Source organism: Callospermophilus lateralis, chromosome 2 (assembly GCF_048772815.1).
Source record: "Callospermophilus lateralis isolate mCalLat2 chromosome 2, mCalLat2.hap1, whole genome shotgun sequence".
NCBI classification, from domain to species: domain Eukaryota; kingdom Metazoa; phylum Chordata; class Mammalia; order Rodentia; family Sciuridae; genus Callospermophilus; species Callospermophilus lateralis.
This window is the reverse complement of record NC_135306.1, coordinates 212066880-212080613: the sequence shown is the minus strand read 5'-3', so window position 1 is coordinate 212080613 and position 13734 is coordinate 212066880. Positions and strand designations below refer to the sequence as shown.

At 57.7% G+C, this 13734-nt stretch overlaps 1 protein-coding gene across 4 annotated transcripts; it reads right to left on the bottom strand.

Annotated features, from left to right (window-relative positions):
- Positions 1 to 750: 750 nt before the first annotated feature.
- Positions 751 to 11645, bottom strand: Rnh1 (ribonuclease/angiogenin inhibitor 1). 4 transcript variants are annotated; one of them, XM_076847849.2, is made up of 10 exons: positions 11623 to 11645; positions 7055 to 7158; positions 4855 to 5025; positions 4368 to 4538; positions 3651 to 3821; positions 3396 to 3566; positions 3117 to 3287; positions 2648 to 2818; positions 1107 to 1277; positions 751 to 1006 (listed from the first exon to the last, which is right to left on the bottom strand). In XM_076847849.2, the coding sequence occupies exons 2-10, from the start codon at positions 7138 to 7140 to the stop codon at positions 919 to 921; spliced, it is 1371 nt and encodes a 456-aa protein (XP_076703964.1). In that variant the 5' UTR covers positions 7141 to 7158; positions 11623 to 11645; the 3' UTR covers positions 751 to 918. The 4 variants fall into 4 exon arrangements, with proteins under 4 accessions (XP_076703964.1, XP_076703962.1, XP_076703965.1 ...); XM_076847847.2 differs by lacking the exon at positions 11623 to 11645 and adding an exon at positions 11219 to 11396; XM_076847850.2 differs by lacking the exon at positions 11623 to 11645 and adding an exon at positions 10989 to 11171.
- Positions 11646 to 13734: the final 2089 nt, after the last annotated feature.

Below are 13734 nucleotides of genomic sequence, written 5' to 3'. Positions count from 1 at the left end.
TTGGAGACACATCCACTCCTGTTTTCTGTATGGTGTTGCTCTTGGGAGTTGCACCATCTGATGGACACCAGCATGGGCGCTGCCTCAAGCTGCCCAAGCTGGAGATTCCCCCCACACTCACATGGCCACAGACCAGGCAGAAGTGATGCTGGAGGCAGAGCTGCTCTGCTCTGCCACCTCTGGCCTGCACACGCCTGTTTCCAGCCAGCCGGCTGTTTCTCGGCTTCCCCAGGTAATGCGACTTTAATTCACTGAGAAAGCTCCTAGGATTTCTTCAGCTGGGAGGGTGAATTTCTTTTGGTACAGGAATGTGCTACCACTGAGCTGCATCCCCAGGCCTTTTTGGGGAGAGGGTCTTGGTAAGTTGCCAAGGCTGGCCTCAAGGGCTGTGCCACTGTGCTTGGCATCTTGAGGGACTTCTTTCTCTTGGGACTTACTTCCTTCTTTCTTCTGTAACATTAGAGATCAAACCCAAGGTCTGACCCCTGCCAGGCTTTGCTCTTCCACTGAGCACACCTAGCCCCCCTGGGATCTCAACAGTGCCCGTGCCAGATCCCCTCGATGTGGGCAGGACTCGGGCTTCTTGGTGACAACAAACATGGTGAAGCAAGGGCGACATTCCTGGGCCGGGCCTGGCTACCTAGTCTGTGGGGCCTTTGGCAGCCTGTGCCCTGCTCAGGGCACTGTGTGTGAACAGGGCATTCTCAGCAGCTGCGAGCCACACAGGACCCACAAGGAAGGACAAGGATCCTCCTGCCAACAAGTGCTTTAATAACTATGCAGGGTCTCAAGCTCTCTTGCTGAAGTAGTGGGTTAGGGCATTTCTTCCCAGTCAAAGCCAGGACACCAGGAGTAAGAGCCCCAGGATGGACTGAGGATGCGGTGTCCAGGTAGATTTCATAAACTGCAAGCAGGAACTCAGGAGATGACCCTCAGGGAGGGCTTGTGTTCCTCCAGGGTCCGCAGCTGCTCTTCCATCTCCTCAGTCCAGTAGATGTCATACAGGCTGCACGTGGGCAGAAAGGAGGGAGTGAACCAGAGCACCCACCGCCCGGCCTTCCCCCGCTGCTCCTGAGCCCCAGTCCCCCTAGCACTTGGCCACTTACACCAGCTGTTCCAAGACACAGCCAGGCTGCCGGAGACTCTCCACCAGCCGCTGTATGCCAGGATCCCCCACGCAGTTGTTGCTCAGGTCCAGCTCCCGCAGGCTGCGGTTGACCAGCAGAGCCGTAGCCAGGGTGTCACAGCCACTGTCGGTCACGTTGCACTCGCCTAGCCTGAGCAGGGGCACAGGCAGCGTTCAGGACAGGCATGCCCAGTGTGCCCTGGCCCACAGACCAGGACTCTGGGTGGAGCTGTTCCCAAGTCCCAGCCTTGAGCAGGTCCTGGGCAGATGCCCCAAAAAAGGATGGAGAGATGCACATTGGCACCTTGGCACCAGAGCCCACTAGGTCAGAGGAGTCAGTACCAAGGCCAGGGGGCTGCACAGGAGAACTGGGACAAGGTGATGGGTGGACAGAGGCTTGTAGGTTCAAAGAAATGGGATGCAGTGGGACAGACCTAGCACCCACCCCAGAAACACGGATGCCCCAAGGGAGGCTGGTGAAGGCACAGCCCTGACAAACCTCATCAAATCAAGGAACCAGCCAGGCTTGCCTCCCCAGGCAGCAGATGGGACCCCACTTGCCAACAGCCAAGGCAGGCCCACGTCTCCCAGCACAAGACCAAGCTCCTCTCCACCTGGCTCCAGGATGGCATCCCCTGGGCGGGAGACTGAAGGACTGCTGTTCAGGCTGCCCATCCCACCCTCCAGCCAGTGCCTGGTCCAGGATGACCAGCACCCAAGGAGAGCTGCCCACGGGAAGCACAAACAGAAAATCAGCAACAAACAGAAACCTAAAAGCAGAAACCCAAGTCTTTGTAGAGCCACATGCAGTGGCACATGCCCACAATCCCAGCCACTCTGGAGGCTGAGGCAGGACGATGGCATGTCCGAGGCCAGACTCCACAACTTAGCAGCTAATACAGAGGGCTGGGGTGTAGCTTAGTTTGTAGAGCACCAGGTCCAATCCCTCAGCTAGAAAAGGAGAAAACTCCCAAAATAAGAAAACTAGAAAGAAGATATTACAGGGAATGGGAACATGAGCCCAAGAGACCTAAGGGATGACTGCCAGGCGCTCCAAAGAGAAGGAATTAGAGGAGAGAGCACCAACATACAGCGCCCTTCCAGGACCAAGGACACCCAACTCCAGAACAGACACTGATCTCTCAAAGCTTGCCGTGAAGACAAGGCAGATCTGCAGGGAAAGCAGGACAGCAGTGCCTGTCCTGAAAGCCAGAGTGACAGAGAAACATGTTGCCTAGAACCTAAGCAGAGTGACCAGAGCAGGACACATGGCCTCCTCAGGCTGCTTCCACAGGACCCTTTCTTGGGAAGCTGCTGAAATGTGCTCAACCAAATGGAGGGAGCCTGGGAAGATGACCCCCAGGGGGTCCTGCAGAGGGTGGACAATGCTTCCACCATTACCAGATGGCTGGGCCAGAGCCTAGGCAGCCATGGGACTCAGAGCTCTGACGGTCAGGATTAGGGGGAGAACCAAGCCAGCCAGAGATGCACCCACAGCCCGGTACACGCACTGGCACTCACCAGAGTACCCGCAGCACGGCGCCCGGCTGGCTCAGGCCCTGGCAGAGCTCCTGCACACCTGCATCGCCCAGCTGGTTGCTGCTGATCTGCAGCTCCAGGAGGAACTTGCTCTGGGCCAGGACCGAGCGGAAGTAGGGGCAGCAGGCAGCTGTGAGGCCGCAGGTCTTGACCCTGTGGAAATGGAAGGGACAAGGCCTGGCTGGCTGGGGCTGGCCCAAGGCCACTCTCCAGAGCCCCTTCCTGTAATCCCTCCCATGTGCACTCCAGCAGAGATGTCCCCCAAAACACCACCCATTTTCTGGGCAGCTCACCCCCACTCTCCTGCCTGGTCCTCCCAGATGTGTATCCACACCTCGGTCCCAGCACTGTCCCATTCATGTCACCCCACTCCCTGGAGCCACAGGCCTCTCCCCACGCCTTGCTCAGCTCAGGCCCCTGCTGTCCCGGCCCAGGGTGCGTTCCTGCTCACCACAGCGACTCCAGTTGGCAGCCAGGCTCCAGCAGGCTCTCGCACAGCAGCCGGGCACCCTCGTCCCCCAGCTGGTTTTCAGCCAGGCTGAGCTCCTTGAGGCTCTGCTTGGCCTTGAGGACACGGCAGAGGTCCTTGCAGCCCTCTGCGGTGATGTCACACTCCCAGAGCCTAGAGGGGCATCCATGCCATGAAGGACGGATCTCGCCCACCACACAGCTTATGGCCCCAGTGAGCGCCCCAACTGCCCCTCAGGGGGAGACGGGGCAGCCTGCTCACCAGAGGGTCCTAAGCCTGCTGCTGGCACGCAGCAGCGCTGGGCACAGTTCTGCGATGCCCTCGTCACCCAGCTTGTTGCAGCCCAGGTCCAGCTCCTGCAGCGAAGCCTTGGAAGCCACAACGGCACTCAGAGCCTTACAGTTGGCCGCTGTGACACCGCAGTTCTCCAACCTGGGGACAGGGTACATGCCTGAGGGGAGCCCTGGAGTCCGGCCCCACCCAGCCCAACCAGGCAGAGCCCAGCGCCTTGCATACTTGAGCATCTCCAGCTGGCAGGCAGAATCCTTCAGGCCTTGGCAGAGCATCTGGATGCCAGCCTCCTGCAGGTCATTGTTGCTCACTGTGAGCTCCTTGAAGTCAGGCTTGGCCCTGAGCACCCTGGCCAGAGGTTCACAGCTGGCGGCCGTGAGGTTGCAGTACTCCAGCCTGTACACACGCAGGGTCTCAGTCCACCCTCCACAGAGCCACAGCCGGCCCAGGGGCAGTGTGTTAGCGAGGCACAAGGGTGCAGGTGTCTTGTCCCCCCATCCCCCCCTCAGCCTTCCCCCTTGGCATCGGGCTGGGGTGCTGAGAACTTGTCTCTAGCTGCTGTTCGGGAACAGTGGGTTCCCAGTGCCTCTAGCCTGTGTGCATACCACACTCCTTTGGGAAAAATCCTCATGACCAAGTGCCCCACTTCAAACTCAGGGATCTCCCAGGCTCCAGGAAGAAACCATCCCCAATAGGCAGGGCTACCTGCTTGGCCATGGTCACACTTAAGAGCACCTCATCCCCAGACTTGGCAGGAATCTGCCAGCCCCTTTCAAAGAAGAGCCGACATCCGAGAAGAGGGGCACCGCAAGCCCCTGGAGCCCAAGTCCTGCCTTGAAGCCTCCTGAGGCCACCACACAGGCGGGTCTCAGCAAGGACAGGCTGCCAGGGCTTGGGACACGCCTGGCTGGGGGTGCAGGGCCAGGCAGGGCACAGACTCACTGCAGCTTCTCAAGATGGCACTGGGGGTCCAGGAGCCCTTCACAGAGCAGCCGCAGGCCTGCGTCCCCCAGAGGGTTGTCGTTGAGATGCAGTTCTCGCAGGGTGGACAGGGAGCGCAGCACGCCAGGCAGGACCCCACAGCCAGCCTCCGTCAGGCAGCAGTTCTGGAGGCTGGAACACACCACTGTCAGCGGCCCCCATGAACCCTCAGCCCCCATGCCTGCCAAGTCCCAGCAGCACCTTGAGGGAGGCAGGGCACAGAAGTGCTGCAGGGGGCCCCCGATACAGGTGTGCCAGACCCTCACGCAGGACCTGGGCCTGGCATGAGCCCAGGGCAACCTGTCCCAGCACCAGGCAGCCATCTCTCGTGTGCCTCTGGCTAGAGCTGGGAGTGTTGCTGGGGCCTCTGGTGGCTCTCCATACCCCACCACCTGGATGCCCACTCCAGGCCCCACCCTACGTGGGCTGGGCTGTGCCCTGGCCTCACCTCAGCTTCTGGATCTTGCAGATGGGGCTCTGCAGGCCCTGGAGAACTAGATGCACCCCGGCGTCACCCAGCTCATTGGTACGCAGGCTGAGCTCTGTCAGGGAAGGGTTGACCCGAAGTGCAGAGCTGATGTCCTGGCACCGCACCTCAGTGAGGCCACAGTCATCCAGCCTGTGAATGGGATCCCTGGGTCACACGGGGTGGAGCCAGCCTCAGGCCCAAAGACCATCTCATGCCACAGGCTGAGAGCCATCAGTGGCCAAGAAGTCAAAAAGTAGTCAAGGCCGGGCGCGGTGGCGCATGCCTGTAATCCCAGTGCTCAGGTGACCGAGGCAAGAGGATCACAAGTTCGAAGCCAGCCTCAGCAACAGCAAAGGCACTAGGCAACTCAAATAAATACAAAATAGGGCTGGGGATGTGGCTCAGTGGTCGAGTGCTCCTGAGTTCAATCCCCAGCACACACACACACAAAAAAAAGTCACGGCCAGGATGTTTAAACATGAAACAGCCAGGCATGGTGGCACACACTGTCACCAGAGCCACTCAGAAGGCTAGGTTGGCAGAAGCAAGTTGGAGACTAACCTCAGCAACTTAGCAAGACCTTCGGAAGATAAAATGCAAAGGGGCAGGTAGGAATGTTCACTTAATGCCAGAACACCTCAGGGAACCCAAAATAGGAGTGGGCGGGTATGGCTGCACGTGCCGGGACCCCAACAACTCGGAGGCTGAGGCAGACAGCAATCAGGCAACTGAGTGAGATACTGTCTTCAATAACAAGTAAAAAAAAGGGCCCGACACAACCAGGCAACTGAGTGAGATACTGTCTTCAATAACAAGTAAAAAAAGGGCCCGACACCGATGCACATGCCTGTATCCCAGCGGCTCAGGAGGCAGGAGGATCTCCAGTTCAAAGCATCCTCAGCAAAAGCAAGGCACTAAGCAACTCAGTGAGACTCTGTCTCGAAATAAACTACAACACAGAGCTGGGGATGTGGCTCAGTGGTTGAGTGCTCGAGTTCAATCCCCTGAACCAAAAAAATAAAACAAAAATAAAAAGGGCTGGGGGTGTAGATCAATGATGGGAGTACCACTGGGCCCACTCCACAGCACGAAAAGGAACTAAAAATAGGAATGGTCATAGATACTGGGCATGCTGTGCCCCCCACACCTTCTGCAGGGACCAACCCTGGAATCCCCCACGCAGAGCTGGCACGGGAGGCCAGAGGGACAGCAAGGTCAACTGAGGGGCTGAGCAAAGCCCATGGCATGGGCACGATGCCAAGACCACCCCAATTTCTTCCCCGAAATAACAGCTGGCAGATATAAGGGCTGCAGCAAGGCAACAGGGCCACCTGTGGACCCGAGAGAAGTGGGTCTGGGCAGAACTCTGCTCTGCGCAACCAGAGGTGACACAATAAGCAGCAGGGCCCACAGCTTTCCTGTGTCTTGCCAATGTGTGACCACCATGAGAAGCTGGTCCACCACGAGAAGCCCACAGACAAGCCAGAGGGTGCCTTGGGGCTCACAAGGCAGATCACCAGCACAAAGGGAGGGTAGGGCCTGGCGGGGGCGGGGGTCAGGAGACAAAGGCGTGTGGGATCCTGGGCAACCCAGAGGGAAAAGGATGCGGGTACAAAGCTGGTGCCTGGGCTTGTCCTTGGTGGGACATGCTGGGCAGTGTGACAGTTTCCATGAGACGAGGTCATCAGGGGAAGCAGGAAGAAGGCTATCTAAAACCGTCTCTGATAACAGCTACAAACAGACCAAGCGGGTGCCTGCCTCAACTGTGAGCCTGAGGCACCTGGGTGAGTGGAAGCTGAGGACAGAGCGTGGCAGGGGCAGCACAGCCACCAAGCCTCACTGCACCTTGCCTGAGGACGGAGAGGGGCCTAGAGCCCAGGTTCCGGGCCACCTAGTGCATCAGCCACTGCCCCCAACGCACACCACACCTGCCATCCACTCAAGCCTGTGAGGGTTCGTGTAGAAAAACTTTTTCTTCTTTTTCTTTGTTTGTGGTGCTGGGTCGGAACCCACGTGCTCGGCAAGTGCTGTACCACTGAGCTGACGCCCAGGGCTGGGAAACCCACAGGACAGCCTTTCACGCCTCCCAGAACTATCAAGCACCTTCACCCCCACGAACAGCAGCCTCCCAAGCACAGCATGCCCAAGTGCACCGCCAGCAAGCAGGCGGCTGCCCTACCTGACCACTTGGTACTGCTGGATCAGGGGGAGCAGCTCTGTCCACCTGGCATCACTCAGCTGCTCACAGTGGATGTCAAGACTCATGGTGGGCTGCAGTGTCGTCTGGGCAAAAGAAAGAGGAGAGAGAACCCTCGCAGATTCCCAAGGCCTGGCCGACCAGAGACCCTGTTAGCAGGAAGAGTCCACACAGAACCCTGGAGGCGGACGTTTCCAGAAGGGCTCCAGCCTCTCCAGCAGGTGCTTTCTCTGCCTTCTTCCCTCAAAATTTCCACCTGCTCATTCTCCAGGAGCAGATGTGTATCTATTGGCAAAGGCCACCCCAAGCAGCAGAGCTTGGGGACGCGGCTGTGGGATGCAGATGTGTTTCACCTCTCAGCCTACAGCCACAGTTGGCACCTCCTGCTCAGGAGAAGCAGGACAGCAAGTGTGGGCTGGGAAGCCCCTGCCTCTTATTCACCTGAGCAAGGATGGTGGGAGGGGGTGGAAACCCCAGAAGGGGGCTCAGCTGGCTTCCTGTTCTCTCGGAACAGGCAGGACTGCCAAGCTGTCCACAAAGCCAGAGCCCTCCAAGATGCAGGGTCCAGGGTGGAAGCTGCCCAAACACAGCAGTGGGTGAAGCCTCCCCCAGCAGCCCTAGGACAACAGCTTCCATGACTCCAGGACAGGCCAGGGCACCTCCTCTGCCCCTCCCAGGCCCTGCTCAGGCTGGAACAGAGGCAGGTCACAGCCTGAAAACACAAGGGTATCACTGACTGAAGGGTGCTCCTGAAGCCTAGAGGACCTGGCACCTACAGCACCCCTACGTCTGGGGAAGAAGGGGAAGGGGGAGTCACCCGTGGACCACACATTCCCTGAGCTCTGCCAAGCAGGCCAGCTGGAGCAGCAGGGACACCAGAGGGCTCCTGGAAGACGCGGCTCATGCTGGGCTTCCAGTGCAGGGAAGGGTGGGGCCAGGGTTCTCGAGGGGCTCTCTCCCCAAGAGGCAGAGCCCAGCGCCCTTCCCAAAGGCTGTGACTACAGGATGATGTGGTCTGTGAGGTCCCGAGGGTCTTCCCCTCTGCCGCCAGTGTCGGGCACAAGTGGCCTTGTCCTGCCCCTTCCCTGGGGCTGGGTCAGGCCAGAGCAGGGTGGAGCACCTGGGAGCCAACTTGGGGGTTGCCATGGGTCGTGGCACACAGGCCTGCAGCAGGGGAGACTGAGCAAGGGCAGGGGACACCCTGGTCACACAGCATCTCAATGAGGAGCCCTGACTGAACCCCGCTTGCTGCTCAGAGCACATGAGCAAAACCGGTCCTGCCTGGGTCCCCTAGGAAGCCCCGGGTATGTCACCAAACCTCCTGGTAGAGTGCTACCATTCAAAGGTCCTGGGTTCCAGCCTCAGCATGGGAAAGGGCTGGGATGCAAACACAGACCCAACCTAAGTCTCTTGGAGGAAAACGGCTGAATGATTTTGTAACATACTCCCAACTCTTGCCAGTCACAACAATGCTGACTGGCCTGGGGAGAGCCACAAGGGCACACTGGCTTGGCTTTTACTCTCTGGAGGGTACTGGATATTGAACCAGGGGCCCTTTACCACTCACCTACATTCCCAGTTCTTTTTATTTTAAGAGAGCATCTTGCTAAATTGCTGAGGACCTCAGCCTCCTGAGTTGCTGGGATTACAGGCATGTACCACAGTGCCCAGCGAGGTACAGTTTTTTTAACATGCAAAACACTTGTGATGTTTGAAAAAACTCATGTGGGCATGAACCGCTTAGGGAAGTGAACTGCTAGGGAAACAGGCCATCTCCTCAGAGATGGCTGCACACTGTTAGAAGGCACAGGCATTCATCCATCCAACTCTTCACTGCGCACCGACAGTGGAGGGCACTATTCCAGGTCTCTCAGTCCTCAAGGAGTTTAATAAGGCAGTCTGGTACCACAAAAAGGCCAGGCAAGGCTTCCGGGCCAGCCCAGGCAGGTCTGAAAGAAGGAGCGAGCTGACAAGGGAGCGGCTGGAGAAGTCATCAGGCTCCATGCTCACTGCAGACCTCAACTAACTTCAGGGTTCCAGGGTAGCACAGAGTCCCAGGAATCAGGAGCCAGGAACTGACCAGAGGACTGGGAGGGTCAGTTCTTTGGGGTTATAAGGTGAAAAGCTACTCAACTGGGGGGAAAATTTTTTGGCTAGGCCAGCCAACACGTGTTGCTATAGTTCTCTGGGTGTCCATAGCCAAGGCCCACCTACTGGGTTCCAGGCAAAGCAGGAGGCTGGACAGAGAGCACACACACCCTTCCAGTATCCCCCCAGAGAGCAGGCCCACGGTGTGTCCAGCACCTGCCTGGTGCTCAGGGCCATCAGTGAAGACAGGGAGCACCTCTCCCCCGGTTGATGCAGGAAAGCAAGGTACTGCTGGCTCCTAGCAGAGGCTTCTGCAGCCTGAGAGTGAGAGCTGAGGAAACGGGTGAGTGAAGGACTCAGTGAGCCTCTGGGCGCCCGGTGTCCAACCAACTTCTGTTTTTTGTGTGTGGGACAGGACTGGGGACTGAACCACTAGCCACATGAAGCCCTTTTTATTTTGAGAGAGGCTCTTGCTAAACTGTCCAGGCTGGCCCTGAACTTGTGATCCTCCTGCCTCAGTATCCAGAGATGCTGGGGCTAAAGAGGTGCAGCAATTTTAAGGCTGATGTTGAGAGGGGAATATCGCCCTGATTTATCTGAGTGGGCCCAGAGTGATCACAAGGGCACTACAAACTGGGGTTTAAAACTGGAGGGAGGCAGAGTCTTAAGACACTGATTAAGGCCAACAAACTGATTCTCCTTTGAAGCTTACACAAGGAATCAGAACATCCCCCTGCATACACACACACCTTGATTGTAAGCCCCTAGTACATTTTGAACTTCTGACCTCCAGAACTATAAAATAACAAATACGTGGCAACTTTATCAGAGCAGCTAGGAAATTAACACTTGTTGCAACTTCTACAATAAATCTCTACTCAGAAGTGGTGACCACAGACCTGTAATCCCAGGGGCTCGGGAGGCTAAGGCAGGAGGATAGTTAATTCAAAGCCAGCCTCAGCAACTCAAGGACATCCTGTCTCTAAATAAAATACAAAAACGGGCTGTGGGTTGTGGCTCAGTGGTAAGCACCCCTGGGCTCCATCCTGGGTACAAAAAAAAAAAAAAAACTGAAAAACATGTATACTGCCCAGCATTGTGATGCATGCCTATAATCCCAGCGACTTGGGAGGCTGAGGCAGGAGGATTACAAGATCGAGGCCAACCTCAGCAACTGTCTGAAAATAAAAAATAAAAAGGGTTGGGGATGGAGCTCAGATGTAAGCGCTCCTGGGTTAAATTTACAGCACCAAAAAATAAAAAGTACGTATACGATGTTACTTCCAATGGCCGCATTATTGTGCAATCAGTCCGTTTGTATTCAACTGATTCAACCGAACTGTACAGGTGGCCAAGTTATCTTGAGGTTCCAAGCTTTCTTCTACCCGAGAGAGGGGCCTCCTGAAATGCTGCCACACCCCACCAGCGGTCGCGGCCCAGGCGCCGACACCTGGCGGGTACAAAGTGCCTGGAGCCTCAGCTTCTGTCAGGCTACAGCCCTCCCCGCGGCCCCAAGAGGGCGGTCTCGGTTACCTGCCTCTCCTCCGCACCTGAGCTGCCCCCCGAGTCCCCACCGTGCGAGGCGGCGCCACCCGAGCCCCTCACGACCCTGCCGTTCTCGGAGAGCCGAGAAACCAGAAATGCCGCTTCTTTCGAGAGAATAAAATCAAGGGTCGCTTGACTGAGGGGAGGCAGACAGGCTGCGCCAGGCCTGCTGGCGTAGCTCGGAGACACCAACCGTCACGAGGTCCCCACCCGCGAAGAGGCGGACCACGCAGGCGCGCCCGCCAGCCCCTCCCGGGCTCCCAGCGTGCCCCGCGGTACGCACCGGCGCGACGAGGTCCTGGGGCGCGCCGGAAACCGCCGGAAACCGCCTCTCCCGGCCCCTCCTCCCCGCCGCTCCGCCCGGGGAGTGCGAGTCGCGCCGGGTCGCTAGGACCGCAGTGGCGCCCGGCGCGCATCCACAGGACGCCCGGCTGAGGCCGGCGCGGGGCAGGGCCGCCTGAGCTAGCCGGGCGTCACACTGGCCACGGGGTGACGCAGCGCGTGGGGACTGACCTGGAGACGACCGCGGGCTGCCGGGGCTGAGAGCGACACTGCCGACTCTGACAGGAGCAGGCGGAACGGCCGACTGGGGCGAGGTCTCCCGAGGACCGCGCAGCCGGCTGGCGGGGCGGAGCCGAGCCTCGGGGGCAGGGCCGAGCCGCTCAGGGCGGCGGCCGGCCTCGCTGTAGCAGTGGGCCAGGCCTAGGGGGCGGGGCCAGACCAAGGGGCGGGGTCACGGCGGGGGAGGCGGGGTCTCGGCGCCCCGCCCGGCTCCCGGCGGCCGGCGGTTCCCGCGTTCCGGGTGGCCTCGGGGCGCTGCACCCAAGGAAGTGCTGAGGAGGCCCGGGGGGAGTGGAGCCGAGGGAGCTGTGGCCGGCGCTGTTTGGCTGTGTCGTGTTGGGGATCTCCGCACTCACCGTGGACCCCCGACGGATGCCGCAGGCGCGACTGCTGGGCCCGCCTCCACCAGAATTAGTGGGCGGAAAACTGCCCCAAGGTCCTGGTTCCCCCGGCTCGGTGGCGTGGAGGCGCTGCCTGTAGTCACGTCGGCTGGGGGAGGGCCACCTCCGCCACGCAGCGAGATCCCGCCCGTCCCAGAAAAAAGTCAGGGCTGGGGCCGGGCGCGGTGGCCACGCCTGTAATCCCAGCAGCTTGGGAGGCTGAGACCGGAGGATGTACGTTCAAAGCCAGCCTCAGCAATGGTGGGCACTAAGCAACTGAGTGAGGCCCTGTTTCTAAATAAAATGCAAAAATAGGGCTGGGGATGTGGCTCAGAGGTCGAGTGCTCCTGAGTTCAATCCCTGGTACCAAAAAAAAAAAAAAAAGTCAGGACTTGGGATGAAGCTCTGTGGTACAGCACCCCGAGATTCAGCCCTCAGTCCCCAAAGTTAGTGAATACAGCCCTAGGTTATGTCAGAGAGTCTCGGGTTTGTTTGTTGGTATTCTCATAATGTGAAGAAGTCATTTCAAATATCGCCCAGAAGCTGTCTAGCTTCTTTTGGTGACACCCATGGGGACAGGAAGGACCTGCTGAGAAGTCCAGCAGTAGGGAGAGTCGCTAAAGCCACAGGACCCCAAGTTCAGGGGCCACTTGGGGTTCCTCACAAGTTTGCTCTTCAATCTTAGCTGACCCATTCATCCACGTGGACTTTGGAAGACAGAAGCAGTTCCACCTCCCCCTCTTCATCCCCCAGAGGGAACCACTCTTGCCCTTCTGGTGGGTCCTGGCCCAGCCAAGCAGACTTGGTCTTCCTGATCCAGCCTTGACAGCGGGGCAGTCTCGATTCCTCATCTCCCCCTCTTCCCATCCAGCCCCTCTCTCATGCCCGCTGTTGGGACCTTTTACCTCCCTCGGAACCGCGGCCATTATTGGGTGTTGACTGAGGCAGCCCTCATGGGTTAGCATTTCCCTATATGTGACCTGGCTGGATTGGCGTTCGCGGGCTTTTGACCTTAGTCCCACCTAAAGGTTTAATCTGAAATCTGCCTAGGTCCCTTAGTGACAGTAACGTAACTGCTCCTTATTGGTTTTTGCTAATGTCTCTTACTCCTCTCACTATATAACCTTGTCCCTGACACAATAAAGTTGAGATTGTTGCACCTTCATGGTTGACTCATCTCCTGACTCGGTGTGATTATGGGCCAGGTTGGGTGGCAGGCCGCGTCGCAATACTTACCCTCTCACTCAGCCCAGGAGACACTAGCTGGTCTAGTGCGCTTCACTACCTCTGTCAGAGGGCGGTTCCCACAGCTGGTGTCTCAGAGACACAGGCTGGTCTCCTGTGTACCCTTGTCGAGGGGGGTGACACCCCCAGCCCCTCAAGATACATGTTTCTTGAAATAGAGAGCTTTGGGATGGTTTTGCTATGGCATCCCTTCATTTTATTGGAAGGGGACAAATAGATGAGGATGGTGGACACACAAAGTTAAGAGAATAATTCTATAAAATTAGTCCATATACTGAACCCCACATGCTTTCTTTGCCAAAAAACAATCATCCTGCAGCCAGCCTGTCCTGAGTAGACAGGATATGTCACATTCCTTAGCAAGCTGAGGCAGGGGTAAAGGTCGGGCAGTCTACATAGATGATGAATGAGGGGGGACAGAGAGGATGAGACTGGTTATCAACTGCTAACCTCAATTGCACCTGGCTATTAACTCCATCCTCCCAGTTCCCAGGCACAGAGTCGGAGAAGAAAGAGAAGGCAATGACTAAAAGAGGGGTTCTGGGGTCTATGAAAAAGCAAGACCCACCCCCTCCTGTGGACTCCCAGCTCTGGGGCCCTTCTTTTCACAGAAGTCTGTCTCCATCACTTTCTTAAATAAACCATACTTGCTAGCTTGCCTTGCGTTCCTCAGGTGTTTATCTTCAACACCAAGAACAAGGACCTGTTCCTTAGCTCCGGGACCAGTATGATTATGGTGTCTGCCTAGGGGAGCTCTTGGTAACAGGGAATAGAGTTAGGGCTAAGGGCAGAAACCCCCATAAGTGTTCATGAGACACCACAGGAGGTGAGGCTCCAGGCAGA

Bases quoted from the DNA above. Each gene is read 5' to 3' on its own strand.
- Rnh1 (XM_076847849.2), bottom strand. From the start codon at position 7,140: ATGAGTCTTGACATCCACTGTGAGCAGCTGAGTGATGCCAGGTGGACA. The intron at 4,539-4,854 runs GTGAGGCCAGGG...GGTGTGTTCCAG, and splicing joins TGCAAGATCCAGAAGCTGAG to CCTCCAGAACTGCTGCCTGA. The intron at 3,567-3,650 runs GTATGCAAGGCG...CCCTGTCCCCAG, and splicing joins TGCCAGCTGGAGATGCTCAA to GTTGGAGAACTGCGGTGTCA.